The 15,990-nt window shown below is 31.8% G+C and overlaps 1 protein-coding gene across 3 annotated transcripts in view; it reads left to right on the forward strand.

Moving 5' to 3' along the window:
• LOC118183464 (uncharacterized) overlaps positions 1-14,967 on the forward strand; it is a 194,202-nt gene extending 179,235 nt beyond the window's left edge. For all 3 annotated transcript variants that reach the window (XM_085812641.1, XM_085812644.1, XM_085812643.1), the window contains exons 16-20: positions 811-987; positions 7,841-7,956; positions 10,938-11,077; positions 11,299-11,452; positions 13,930-14,967. In XM_085812641.1, the coding sequence (XP_085668767.1) occupies positions 811-987; positions 7,841-7,956; positions 10,938-11,077; positions 11,299-11,452; positions 13,930-14,072 (730 nt within the window). In that variant the 3' untranslated portion in view covers positions 14,073-14,967. The remainder of the gene's footprint in view (positions 1-810; positions 988-7,840; positions 7,957-10,937; positions 11,078-11,298; positions 11,453-13,929) is intronic.
• Positions 14,968-15,990: the final 1,023 nt, after the last annotated feature.

Here is a 15,990-nt window from a genome sequence, read left to right on the forward strand (position 1 = left end):
ATTTGGTTCTCATTAAACTATTTTCATAATTCCAGCATTTATCTGCTTAAAATTATAAGATCTGCAAAACAATAAAGAAATTAAATACTTACAAATGCAGTAAGAGCTTGCAAATTAAATAACAAACTAATAAATGAACAATTACCACATAAAATGTACCAAATAAATAAATCAAACAAAAACGAATACAGTACTGATTAGGAAAATATCATTTTATAATATAATATAATATAAAGATAAATGTTTATGTAGAAAACAACAATATTGTGCATGGGAAAAAATTCCTTGTATATAGTATGGTTTTTGATGTAATATCACCATACTTATTAAGTGTAATTTTCGAAAAGGAACACTTTTTACAACTAAAAAGTAATAAAGTAAACAAACCAGCAACCTACATATGATATATAATTACTTTTCTGCTAATTTTTAACAGACAGATGTTTATGAAATACTCTAGGCTGCATAACAGATACTCATAACACATGACCACATATACATATGTGATGTGTATTTTTATAAATTTAATGGAATCTTAAAAAGGGAATATAGTATTGTATTATCTTATCATATGCTCAAATCAAAGGAAAAGAAAATTAATAACAAATCTAATTTTTCAATTTAATCAACCTTGTTCCTTCCATTAGTGAATTGTGTTTGAATGATGAACATTTTGCTCATAACTATCATAACAAAATGTCAATCACGAGTGTTCATTTTTAAAAATTCTCTTTGTAGAATATTTAAATCTCCTGCTAATTTAAAGCCATTTGGCTTTAACGTTTTAAATTTTATTAACTTTTATTTCAGCACCCAGACTGCATATTGGACAGCTCGCTTAGGTTTATTAAGGAGAGGATCTGAGTTACCATCGCCATCTGAGGAAATCCGTCGAATTGAGCAAATAATTCTTCACCCAGACTATGAAGACCAAGGCTTTATTAATGATATAGCTCTATTGAAGATGGATAAGCCAGTTATGTTCAGGTAAAGATTACGCATCTTTGTTATCATTCACAGTGATGTTATAAAAATTGACGCAGTTTGCAAGAAACTTTCGATTTTAGAACTAGAAATTATTCAATGAAGGGGAAATATGAAATCTTTAATTTTTAAAGATTTCATATTTCCCCTTCATCAAATAATTTCGAGTTCAAATTATGAAAGGCTTGATTCTGCTTTAGAAATTTCAGTGCATGATGATTACAAATTAAAGGTTTTACAAATGACATTTCATTGCTACCAAAGTATATTTAATGTTAAAAAAGGCATCTTATATTTTTAATAAGTTATTGAAAATCTTGGAATAAGAAGGCTTTGGAATACAAGAAAACATCTCAAAAACAGTTAACTGTTTAAAATTATGGAAAACTATTAATATTTCACATTTTTGATATAAGTACTTTCTGCTGTAAACTCTGTTAAATTAATTTTTATTGTTCAGTAACATTAAACTCAAAATGAATTTCTGTTTTCAAGCTCCAGCGATTTTGCAGTTTTTTAATACAAAATAACAATATTAAAAATAGGTATAGAAATTAGTTCATTGATTGCGAGCTTCTGTTACTAAATAATATATACAAGAGGCATATTTACCAATTTTAAATATACAATACAAAATCTGAAATCTGGACTACCAGCAAATATATTTTTCTTTTTAAAATTTTTTTTTCTATGCTTTACACATGCACATTTGATAATTTTTCTTTGTAATACAAAATAACAACATTACAAATATGTATAGAAGTCCACTGATTGCAAACTTCTGTTACTAAATATACACAAGAGGCAGATTAACAAATTTTAAATATAGGATACAAAATCTGAATCTCCACTGGACAACCAGCAAATGTACACTCAAGAGCCAAAACATTATAACCAGCCCTACATTTTGCGATGAACGCACTTGGATGACGTGGAAGGCACGTGATGAGGTGGAAGTGGTATTTAACTGCTGCTGGAGAGTCTGAAGAATCATTCTTTCACTTACTTCTGTGTGTGATGGGAAAGGCTGCGGATCTAAGCAAATTTGATAGAGGGCAGATTGTAATGGCTCGAAGGCTCGGAACAAGTATTTCTGAAACTGCACAACTCGTGGGTTGTTCGCGATCTACAGTTGTTAGTACGTATGAAAAGTGGATGAATGACGGTGAAACCAGCAGTAGACGACATAGTGTTGGACGTCCACACACTATCAAAGAAAAAGGTTGTCGGAGACTGTCTCGCATGGTGAAGCAAAACTGGAGCCAGACAGTGGCTCAGCTGACAGCCGGATACAATGCAGGGCCAAGTAGAAAAGTATTGGAGCACACTGTTCAGCGGACACTGTTGGATATGGGGCTACGCAGCAAACGTCCCACTCGTGTGCCTTTGCTGACCAAGCATCATCGCCAACTGCGCCTGTGCTGGGCCCGGGAACATCGCGACTGGTCCATGGATCAATGGGAGAGAGTTGCCTGGTTAGATGAATCAGGGTTTGTCATTCATCACGCTGATGGCCGTGTCAGCATACGCTATCTTTCAGGCGAACAGTTGCTCCCTCAATGCACAGTAGGTCATACACAGGCCAGTGGTGGTGGTATTATGCTCTGGGGAACGTTCTCTTGGGATCTCTGGGACTCGCGATTGTGGTAGAGCAGACCATGAATGCTACAGGGTATCTGAACATCATTGCGAATCAGTTGCACCCTTACATGGCTTCTGTTTTTCCAGCTGAAAATGGGAATGTTTTAACAGGACAATGCCCCGTGTCACAAGGCTACAATTGGAGTGGTTCCAGGAACAAGATGCTGATTTCCAGTTAATGTCCTGGCCGCTTAACTCACCGGATCGCAGTCCGATAGAACACATTTGGGATGTCATGGGACGGCAGATCAGAGGTCAAAGACCCCCAATTCACAATATCTCAGATGTGTGTGACCGTTGCTACAACATCTGGTACAATCTGTCTCCGGGCCATCTATCAAGCACTAGTGGCATCCATGCCAAGGCGGGTTGAAGCTGTGTTGCACACCAAAGGTGGCCCAACTCGTTATTGACAGGTGGTCATAATGTTTTGGATCTTGAGTGTATTTTTCTTTTTAGAAATTTTTTGCTATGCTTTAAACATGCACATTTGATAATTTTTCATAGAAAAGCATATGGTGAGTTCCAAAATCTTAATTTTACTTCAGCTTTAAATAAAATACCTCCAGACTGAAGAAATAATCATTTATTAGTGTAAATCTGTATGATCAATAATCTGGTTACTATTTGCCTTTTTGCTTGCCATACATCTGAAACTTGAATTGAAAAATTGTTGATTTTACACCTACTGAATAATTTATATCTCTGGCACCTACTAGCGTAATTTATTACTTTGGTATTCCCTTATTATAGTGGCCCTCAAGATTGAATCACTAATCAACTGAGATATTTTGCCAAAATCTCGCCACATGTTCTTGGACCTCACTATATGTTACATTTGACTTGATGAGTGATTATGTTTTAGGGTCTCCTATAATAAGGAAGTACCATTATTTTTTGCTTTTCATCACACCATAACTCAACACATGGCAGCTTTAGAAAAATGACTCACGTGGTGATGTCTAAAAAATTTGTTTATTAAATATTGGTAACTGGATAGCAAAGATCATGGTAACCTTTCACACTGACATCATGCTTGGTGATGATTATAGACATCAGTTAACTGTGCCCTCGAGTGATAAATGTGTTAAGGAGGAGAAATTTAAGAGAAATTTCTTTCCACGCGTAAAAAATATATTTTTCAAATGATATTCATAGGCTATCAGGTTACATTTAGTGCTGTTTGATTTGAGAACAACTGATTTGTTATTCAGATAAGCACAGGACCGATGCCAGAGCTGGTGTAGATGCCTGGCCGTGGATAGGCCTTAAGTATATCTGAGAATTTATTTATTCAGGACTCGGATAAGCATGCATCGGAAATAGGTGTAAATATAATAAATAACTGAACTAATACAATTCAGGTTTAGCATCATCAGCATATGATAAAAGAAAGGCAAAATTTAGCTGCCAGTCTCGTGATACATCTGTTAATAGTGGATGCTAGCTAAGCTAATGATGATATTCACAAATTTGAAGGTTTTCAGATACCACTAATAAAAAAACAAAGTTTTTCAGTTAATGGAATTTGTGGTGAAGTCGTAATAAATGAAGATGATATAATGGAAGATTTTCCAATGCAATGAAAATGCTGCAATCTCGGTCATCTATACAGACAGCGAAATCTATAGTATGGTTCTAAGCTAGAAAATATCTCTACCGATAGTGAAGAAAGTGAGAGGTTGTTGAGAATGAAGACAATTTAGTTAGGATTCTCGAACACAGCGGTTACAAAATTTGAACAATGAAACTTTGTAACTGTATACAAAATTATGTCTCTCTGTAGAATTAAAGAAAAAGTAAGTCCCCAAAAATGAAGCAACTTAAATAACTTACATTAAAAGAAATATTTAATAAAGTAAAGAAATAATTATTGAACTCTTTTTTTTGGGGGGGGGGAGGAATTTTGATTCTTTTAAGGTCATTAATAGTTCATTATTTCATAAACCAAATTTCTGCATGACATCTTACTAGATTTAAATTGATTATCTAATATTGGAAAAATCCCAAATTCGAAACCGAAGCCCCAACAAGTACGGATTTAGAACTTTTACTGTACCAATTCTAATGTGATAGAAACCTATTTTATAAATTTTAAGTATGCCAATTATAAGGCATTAGAAACCTATTTTATTTAATTTAAAAAGTATATTTAAGAAGTCCAGATAAAATGACTTTTTGAATGATTTGAGAAATGTAAAAGAGTTAAATTCTGTAATGAGAAAAGTAAAAGAGTTAAATCAATTATTAATATAAAAATTTTGCATTTAATAAAGATCCCTCCAAATATGAAAATAAAACATGAGAAGCAATTAAAGGTAATTTCATTTTTTGGAGGGAGGGGGCTAATAGACTTCATGAAAAGAAGTGGAAGAATTTTATAATTTTTTAATAGTCCTCACCATCTTTCATTCAGGTGTGCCAAACCTTAATAATACCATGATCCTACTGAAAAAATACTTTCCGATTTTGAATTTATGATTTTCTGATGTATAACACACTATAATGCTCACTCTTAACACCAGAAATATGATTGAAATTTACCGGTGCTCATTATATATCGGATATAAAAATGATAGATTAAAAATAAGAAAAAAGTCAGGATACAAAAGTTAGATTTTATGTACACTTATGCAGTCTATTTAAAAAAAAACGACCATACCATTTGAACTTAAATAATTTTTCATTTCTGGATGACATGAAAAGTTCGTCTTCTGTTTTATCTTTAGGCACATCATCGATTTCTGTTTCATCTCCAGCATCATTGTTACTCTGATCCATAAATAAATAATCATCATCTGTTCTATCTTTCCTCAACACCTTGCTGCACCACAATTTCCATTTTCTTTCACAAACTGAATGACTTTGCATTTGCAACCAGCACTATGCAGTTTCTTTTGGCAGAAACCATATTTACTACAAAAGGAACTCTGGATTAACTGTATTTTTAATAAAATCTTTGATGTTCACTTTAAAATCACTGATTCCACAGAAAGAGAAAACATCTGAATCTTAATTCTGCGAATTCATTCAGGTTTAGCGCATTCTTACTCCAAATTATATCCCCTCTTTTCTCGAAATCCTACGATAGCATTCTTTTGGACATCTACATCAAATACAATCCACCCTCTTTGCAGGAATAATTACTCCCTCAAGCATTTAAGCCGTACACATATTGTTCCTCGTATCACTTGTCAATTCAGTATTCCATTGTTCGAAAGGCTAGGATAAATCTTCGAATAAGTGACCTCAAAAGATATGAGCATTGCATGCGTATCTTTTAGGTTTTTTTCATGAAGAATAGGGTGTGCTTTATACAATGAATATAACTAAAATTAAAAAATTTTGCTTGAAAATATAGATGTGCGTTAGTGTCAGATATAATATATTAAAACAAAATATAATAACATTAATTTTACTTAACCTATCTTCAGGAAAAATACTTTTGGAATGAAAAACTTTATTTTGAATTTGCTTGGGAACTTTACTTCAGTTCAAAAACATTTATTCTGTAATAGTCTCATCATTTTAACTGAAAAGTTTATCATAATAAGTGATGTATTTTCCATGTTTTTGTATATGAGCAAGTGGGACTTCGGCAATTCAATAACTATATCTGAGTAATCATATTAAGCTGTGTCTACATACAGTAAAACCCCAACAATCCAACATTTAACTAACTGGAAAGCTCAAGTACCTGGAATAATTTAGAATTTCAGACCTCCCCAATTTAGTAAATGAGAGATTTGTGCCACCATCATAGAGTTCGTAATACTTTTAAAACTTATGCACAGTGTTTATTAAGTGCTAATAATGGATAAGCATGACATCACAATACAACCATAAGATGTTCATTTCAGTTTAATGTAAATTTTATTAATTCTCAGGAAGCCAGTTTAATTTTTATGTGGAATGATTTATGTTCAATTTTTTCTTGCATTTGAAAAAAAAAAAAAAAAAAAAGGTTAATATTTGGGACTGCTTGAAATTGAGTATTTTCAGAGTTACAGCATCAATAAAAGCCATGATACATGACTTTGAATTGGATAAATTAGTGATGAAACATGAACAATTATGACAAACGATTTAAGTTTTTGTATGGGTTATCCATAATTTGTGCCTCATCATTATTTAACTAAATAATGAACAATCTGTTCATTTAAACTTCTGCCAGAATTGTTGGCAACATTTCTGCCAACTTTTATGTTCGATGGGATTTCATAATCAGATCAATGTTTTAAGCCTATGAAAAACGTCATCTTTATGTTTCAAATAATTTTTTTTAAATCATATGTAATTTTAAATGTAAGCTTTTAATATTCAAATTAGTAGCTAATAAGATGACTGCTTTTATAATTTTAGAGCAGAAATTGTCCCCATTGATTTTGCTTTTCTAACTTGAACTCTGATTTTTTTTTATGCTCAGCTATTCAGAATTTTCATGTTTCCAGAATTTGACAGTTCCCAAGCTTTCCTGATAGCTCAGAAGATGCTCAGTGCCAGATACATGAAAGTTCCAGATAACTGACATTAAAAAATGCAATTCAAGATAAAAATCCAAAAGAATACAAGAAATTTAGTCTAAAATTATATATATATATATATAAAACTTTAGACTAAAGATTTATATATATATATATATATATATATATTTAAATCAAGGGTCTAAATTTAACATTAGTTACAATTTTGGAAAATAAAATCATTGACAGGGAACGTTTAATTTCTTACACTTCAAATTTGCTGTTGAAATTTTTACTTTGAAATCTTGAAAATTGAAAGTTTTTGGACTAATTTGGAGTTCCAAACAGCATTTATGATTATTTTATAGGACAGTCCTGTCCATCTTTTTCATTAATGATGTGATTGTTTCATGAATTCCTGTGGCAGCTCTAGGCAAATATTCCCAGTGTTTATTTAATATTGATCCCCGAGTTATTTTGCAAAATTAATATCGCTATGATGCTCTTATGATATGGGGCTGTTTTCATTATAACACCTTTTTGAGGCCTTTATATTTATGAAATTTCTATTTAAAAATTTCTTTTGAATTTTGAGCAAAAGTGTTAAGATTATATAAGTTCTAAGGATAAAATAATTTATTTAGGCAATTTGAAGTTCTATAGTTGGCTTTTAGGTACAGTTTACATATAGATGAATAAACTATTTTACTCATCTCGACTAGTTTGAACTACTAAAATCATTTTAATTGCAGTGATTATCTCCGTCCTGTTTGCCTGCCTACAGAGAGTGAAGACGCTGGTCTGTGGCATGGTAAGCAGTGCTCTGTTGTCGGATGGGGAAAGCTGTATGAGATAGGACATACCTTCCGTAAGTATTGCATAAATGTATGTGATTTCTCTTATAGTGTTATATGGAATTTTATCCCATTATAGTAGTATTTTTAAGCTCGTATGAGGCAGTGGCTTGGAGTGCCATGAATAATGGTCACAGATGAACACAATCATTACGTTTTGCTCAAAGAAATATTAAGTCTTTCTTATTCAATAATACAGTTCTTGAGATTAAGTAAGAAAGCAATAAAAATGATATTTCGTCTCTGAACTTCTTGCAGGAGATTGAGAACGAAATTCGTTGTGGAGATACAGATGAGGGTACTTCCTTCTACGAAGAAGTATTGTAATCGAGAAAAATTTCGGTTATTATATTTCAAAGAAAATGTCCCTTTCACCTGCTCTCAAAACCATTTGAATGTTGTTTTTTCCCATGACATCTGTATACACGCCAAAATAAAGGACTGTTTTTGCAAAAAAGGTTTGTCAAATGGACTCAGAAGAGACTTTTCTTGACGTCTGAACGTATCCCACACAACTCAAGTACGAGTAGCCGTAGGACGTTGAAATTCTGTGTATGGGACTGCTATAACATGTAGTTGTGCACTTCTCCTTTTGGTTATGATAAATATATTCCCACTCAGTTACCTGGCTGCTTGACGAGCTTAGTTTTTTTATTCTTATTAGTTGGTATATTGTGCATTTTTTGCTTTAATCTTTTGAGGACAGGAAGGGCATTATAGTGGCCATAGAGTCTTCTGTTTGAAAGGACGAGGTTGTCCTCCTTAAAAAATAGTATGTTATCAAGCAGATTCTGCACAATTATATAAAATTAAAATTTCTTTAGGCCTATAGAGCATAATTTTAACAGTTCCACTGAACTTTAATTTTTAATTATTTCTATAGCTTTAAGCATTTATTTTTTAATTATTTCCTGTATGGAAGAAAGTTCAAAGATATAGCTATATTTGATTATACATACCAAAACAAATTTAAAATTATATAGACATTTAACAGTAAAAAAAAAAAAAAAAAAAAAAGACTGAGGTGAAGACTGGTTCAATTTTAAATTGTCCAGGAAATAATCAAATAGTTGAAATAATTTTTGACATAACATTAATATAATGATAGAAATAATTATTGTAAGCACTTAGTAAAGAGACATAATTTTGCAGCGTAATTTAAAATTCAAACAAAATTTTATAAAAAGGAAAGTAACGTCCTATAATATAAAGAAGGACATTTTCTTCAATGTAAGTTTACATATTTCCTTCTGTGTAACACTCAGTAGTTTCAATCCAGAACAACTGTAACATGAAATTTTCCCTCAGTGACGAAAAGCATCTTGAAATCTGGTCACTAATCCCTACACTTCCCTTCCTTTAGCGACATAGATGCACACCTCTGAGAATCCATTAAACTACACACAAGAATCTTTGTTACAAACAGGAAGTGATTTCTTAAATGGGGGAAAGCATTTGGTTCAAGATACCCCACCCTTTCAAGGCTTTTGCAGCTGCCAAAGCTCCGGCCTCAAAATGTTAAAAGTGATTGAATTATGTAATTATGTTCCGGCTGAGGTTCGTATGCCTTTAGTTAAGCTACATAGAATGATCAACAACTTTAAGTGGCGAGTTAAGCCTACTGAACCGCCATTCGTTTGCATGTGGAACTCGGTAGAATAATGAATTAATTGAGTTTCTGTACCTTCTTTTTTTCTGCTGAGGACCAAATGTAAACAGTTTTGTGCATCGAAAAATTTGCCTTCTTGCCCTCTGCCCAAATTACTTATTTTTGAGTAATTTTAACTATATTTGACTTTTATGTTTTTTTTTTTCCTGTATTTTGCAATTGTTAATGAAGACGTTTTGAGTTATTATGTATGTTTTGCCGTGAAGTGAGGACTGAATTAATTGAACAAGAAATACATGTCTAATGAAATTCAAGGAAAAAAGTTTGAATGAAATGCAGCAAATAATGTGTATAATTTAATAGGTCAAACAAGGATGTCATGCAGTGTTGTTCACATAAGATTTTTTTAATATAAATTGCCCATAACTTCAAATTACATAAGGCAGTCGTGTGATGTCCACATCAGATTTTTTTTAAAAAAACAAAGAGTTAACAAACTATCTGTAACAGCAAGCTTAAGTTCCTTGTCAATAAAGGAGGCAGAAGAGTGATATTTCATTTGTGTCATGTTGTCAAAGAATGCTTTGTATGAAAACTATACTGCCCTTGCATTATACCGGTTAAAAATTTAAAAGACATTAGTTTATTCATGCTGTTTTCTTGAAAGGAAAGTGTACTTCAAAATGTAATCTAGAGATGATTTTGTTTTTGTTGAGGAATTTTTAAGTTATCATTTTTTACTAGTTTGGAAAAAGCATTTATGACAGTGGCTCATAATTTTTTACTTTTACAACAAAAAACAAAGAGAGAGATAGCAGCTAAATGAAACAGCAGTGCCCATTTTGCAAGGAGTTCCACAACAGAACTGTAATGAGAAGCACATTATTTAAAAGAAATGATAGCCTCAATAAATGTCTTTGAGACTGTTGATAATCATTTCAGTATTTATCATGCAATATGTTATGCAAAAAGAATATATGATATACTCCTTGTCTACTCTCATTATTACAATCTACAGTAATAGTAAAAATTTGACTGTCTTAAATTAGATTATGCCAGTACTATAATCGTATGCAAAATGATGAATCAATATAGAACTCCTCTCTATGTGACACTGGAACAGAAATATTTTATTATTACAAAATTACAAATATGACTTACTTTGCTCTTTAGTTGAAATTTAAACTTTGCTACCCATCATGCACAAGTGTATCTAATAGCTATTTGCCTACCCTGGCAACAAATTTTCTTATTTATGATGATTTGTTTCAAAATTTTAAATAATAAATATATTCATATTTTAAAAATATATTGCAAAAGTATACTTTTCCCCTTTAGTGTCTTGTAATGCACTCAAACATACACATATGCACTTTTATTTTTCAGCTGACAGTTTACAAGAAGTACGACTGCCAGTAATTTCAACAGAAGAATGCCGAAAAAAAATTATTTTTCTCACCATGTACCATCTCACCGACAACATGTTCTGTGCCGGTTATGAGCGAGGAGGCAGGGATGCATGCTTAGTAAGTTTGTCAACATATTTCAATTCATATTCATAATATTTTGGAACATGCCTTTTTATTTAAAAAAAAGTTTCTTGTAGTAAATAAATTTCTTATTTTGTCTTGAAATGAGTTTTGTTCGTGTACTTTGAATTAAATGAAAATGTTAAAGTTTCTGCTAAATTAGTTAAAAGCTTTTTTTTTTACATGGTAGAATCTGAATATTTATTTTTAACACGTAGGGTGATTCAGGAGGGCCTTTGATGTGTCAACGCAATGACGGTCGTTGGCTGCTGTTAGGTGTAACAAGCAATGGGGACGGTTGTGGTCGTCCGAACAGGCCTGGTGTCTACACAAAAGTCACACAATATCTTTCTTGGATAAGAAGCATATTGGGTGAGTTATGAAAAATGTTGTTCAGTTTAAGGAATGTGACATAGTAACATAACAGGATCTGAAAGAGATGTTAGTGTTCTAATTATAAATTTCATGTTTGAAGAAAATCAGTAATGATGCAGTATGTGATCTATCGCTTTTAGTTACTTATTTATTTTTTAGATGGTGGCACTAAGTTATTTGAATAAATTCTTTTTTGCACCATTTTATCACATGTTTGAATTTACATCTAAGAAATAAACAACTAACTGAAAGTGGTAGATTGCACACCAAGTGATTACTGAAAATCCTTATCTTTTCTGAATAAGAAATTGTTGATTTCATGAGGGATGATAAGCTTCTTTCATTTATTTTCAAATGGCTGTGATGAATGGATCTTTTAATCAGGTATTTGAACAGTCAAATCTATTATCTGAATCTGATATGGAAAACTTCCATCATGTACAATCAGTACTACATGCAACCGCTGAAGTTATAACAAGTAAAATATTTTTTGTTATTATAAAAGAATACAATTTTTGACAGAATTACACATTTCACTTTCACTTCAAAGCTATAAATTGATACTGCATAAAACATGTATGTTTCTAAAAATTCTTTTTTATCAACATAATTTTACTAAAAGTTTGTTAAATTTAATTCTGCTCGAATTAACACTAATTATGCTGGATGTTGACATTTCATCCTATAGTGATATACTAACCATCTTCCTAACTGCAATCTTGCATTTAGAGAATATGCTATAACCCTCTAACAACTATTCAATCATTGCAAATTTTTGGCATATGATATACCTTTTGAATAGAGGAATATTTTTTAAAATAACAGCCTATGCAAAATATCTTGGTTCTGAATTTTTACAACAACATATCATCAACATGAAGCCAAAATCAAATATCTCTATTTCTTGCTGTATCAAAGTTCAACTTTAAATAATATGTAAAGCCACAATTTTAATACTAAAATTTCAAAACTTTTTAACAAATTCGCCTTGAAATAGCAGTTTTGCATACTTTGATATACCACCAGTGATAAAATTGAATTCTTTGTATTCAACCTTCATCCTTTTAGCATTCATTGAACGGGGCAGGAGTTCAAATTAACATGTTGACTACCACACGCATCTTGCCCATGACGCCACCTTGAAATATTTATTATGCGATGTATATTACGTTGAAATATTATCTACAGAAGATAATGTGAGTTATATATATATAATCATGCTAATGCATTTTTCATGGTGGATGTCACCCCCCCCAAGGCACTGTAGACCATTATTGTGATTTGTAATTAAAATTTTTAAGATTTATTCTTCAAAGCATTATAGCAACAATAGTACTATTTAAAAATTTATAAGTATCGATATTTACTCTAATTATATATTTTACTATTGGTCGTGTCGCCAGTGGCACCTACAGTGTTGTAGCCGAGTCGAGTGCCGGTCACTGGTGACCCCCACGGCAGTCAACGTGTTAAGCTTAGAATACAAAGTTCAGAATGCTGAAAATTTAAAAACTCGATCTGTTTTTTTAATCAGCATTTATTTTGCACTCAAATTCAATTTATAATATTAACTGAAATACAGCTTTCACTTCTCATATAATTAACAAAAGTCTGATGCAAAATAATCCGTTAACATGAATTTTACTTATTTACAAGTATTAATTAGCAATGTTCCTACCGGGAGACAAAATTGGCAGTGACAGGTGGCGTGTTCAGTTCCGATAATAGGATTGTTTGCACAGATCTGTAAATAGCCCAGGGAATGTTGAGAATGATTATCAAAAGATAATCAACATGCCATCCTGAATACATCCTACATTTTCACAAGCCTTAATGATAGGTTTCTTTAAGCATATTCTTCTGACTTTGAAGCACTAGAACTATTTCAAATGTTGCATATAACTTACTGCCTCATCATCATTAGCTTGCCAATGCATATTCAGTGTCTCTGTAAATGATATGAACAATTTAATTCAAAATTTTATATTGGCTTGTATTTTCACGTTTCTGTTCATTATGTAATTGCAGACTACCATACACAGTGCTACAAAGCAACTCTAGAAACTATTGACGAGACTATTATAGATGTGAATTCTAAAAATTCAGTTGAATATGATTTTAAAAAGTAATGACAGAATTATTTTGCAATAAGAAATTATCATACTTTGTTTACAATTTCAATTTTTAGACAATGATGTAAGCTAGTAGTGTTTACTTTTTATTACATTAAATATGCCATTTGCTTTATTGGGTAGTGTATAACAGAAATGTTGAAACTGTTATTGAAAAAAGATAAAATATATGAAAATGTGAAACTTGTTTACTTAATTGTCCTTATTATTTTTATTAAAGCAAGTTTAAATTTGATAGGTGAGATAACTGATAATTGTAAAAAATTTATAAAATTCTCCTTTGGGGAAAACTAAATGTAAACTACTGTTTTTTTTTTTTTTTTTTTTTTTTTTTTTTTTTAGATAAACAACACACAAGCCAATTTTTTGAAGATAAATGTAATGGAATTCGCTGTAAACTTGGAAGATGCATACCACAGTACAAGATATGTGATGGTCGTTGGGACTGTTCAGAAGGCTCCGATGAGGATCATTGTGAAGATTAAGAAATATGGAACCAACCCTTTTACTTGACTGATTTTCCATATGTGGCTGCCATATTTCAAATGGGTTTATTGTCAGACTTCTATTTGGTTTCTGGACATTCTTGGTGAATTTGCTTCAACTATGGATATTAATTTCATTGTGGGATGAAATACTATTAACCAATTGCCAAGTGATTGAAAATTTTCAGCACTGCCTTTTTAATTTATTAACTTATATTTTTAGAACTGACAAAACTGAAGTGACTCTTAAAAGATGAGACACTGATCAACATTTAGTTGTGAGCTTAAAAAAATGACCTCATCTATGGATGTATCAATTTCTAGAGATGATTTCTGAATAATGGAACTAAAGAACACTGCAAAAATGTAGATATGAAAGTTTGCTTCAAATCAAATTTTTGAAATAAGTTTTTTTTCTTTGATATTCATAGAAAACTAAATATTCCTTTCAAACGTTTAACAATTTTGTGTATGGATAAGTGGGCCGAAAAGCGAATGGAGGTAAATGACTTTTATTAATACATAAAGCATTTCAGTAATTTTAATACATTTGTTTTTAATTAAGTTAAATGTAACTTTAAATCCATATTTTTATATGGTGACAGTTGCCAACTAAGCGCAAAAATGTGTATGTTAAATCGTTTCACATGAAGTAATGCTTGCTGATATACTGTTATAGGTCAGTACGTTTTGTTTCATTCAATGTAAAATTGGAAATGTGTACATTCAAGCAATTTTGTAAGCATAATTTTCATATGCGTCAAAATTTATTTATTATTTTAATATTTTAGATTTACTTGAAAGAATTTTTATGCTTACAATATTGCTTCGTTTCATATTTGTGCGTTAAATATTTTTAATGCTCCTCTGCTTTTAATAAAAATTGTACAAATTATTCTTGGATGTGATTTTTTAATTTTTATATAGCTAGTTTTTTGACACTTATTTAATGAATGTATGGTAACTATAATGATATCTCTTAACTAATTTACTTTTTCATAAGCTAAATTAACTTTTTAAATAATTCTGAAATAGAATTTAAGTGCTATAAATGTGAATGAGCATGTTAACTGATTTACTGTATAATATCCAAAATATTACCATCAAATTTATCCTTACATTAAGAAGATTAAACAAAGAATAGTAAAAATTGTAAAATGGTCAAATAATCAAGTTGCACTTTTGTAAATTACTCCCAGTCTCCAAGTGGTTAGGACCAACTGAATATTGAAACTTTGACACCAAGAAAATGGACTGGCTGCATGATTGGTTTTCCTCATGAGTGACGTGAATAAATCAGTTTCCCTTAGAAAGTCCTCCATGAAAGCATCTTCAGGTAGCCCTCACGTACTTATTTTAAATAACCTCAGTTCTATGTAATACACTGACTACCAATAAGTATTTGGACACCTATGCAAATGACGATATCTGAGGTCCTAAGGTACGTCACGGACTCCGCCGGTATATATCATGTAGGAAACAGCATCGGCTTTAGTCGCATGCAAGATGCCTCGCAGTTCGGAGCTCTCCGATTTCGAGAAAGGTATAATTATCGGGTATCACAAATTTGGCCGATCCTTAAGGGACATATCTAGCAATCTGAAGTACCCAAAATCGACAGTGGCCTATGTGATTAAGAAGTGTAGGGTGAGCGGTTATTGTCGGAATGTGCCCCGAGTCGGCAGACCAACAAAACTGGGAGATAGAGACCGACAAGTGCTGTCCAGAGAAATGCGGAAGAACTGCACCCAACCGACGGCCCTCATTCGCAAGGAGTTTCAACAGGCATCCGGGAGTATTGTTTCAATGAATACCATTCGTAAGGAAGCACATCTGCTTGGTTTTCATGGTTGTGCTGCTGCCCATAAGCCTTTGATGACAAAGTCCAACCACACTGCTAGGTTAATGTGGTGCAAAG

The sequence above is a fragment of the Stegodyphus dumicola genome, chromosome 3 (assembly GCF_044657685.1).
Source record: "Stegodyphus dumicola isolate Sdum_Otavi_A_Nest chromosome 3, ASM4465768v1".
Lineage (NCBI taxonomy): Eukaryota > Metazoa > Arthropoda > Arachnida > Araneae > Eresidae > Stegodyphus > Stegodyphus dumicola.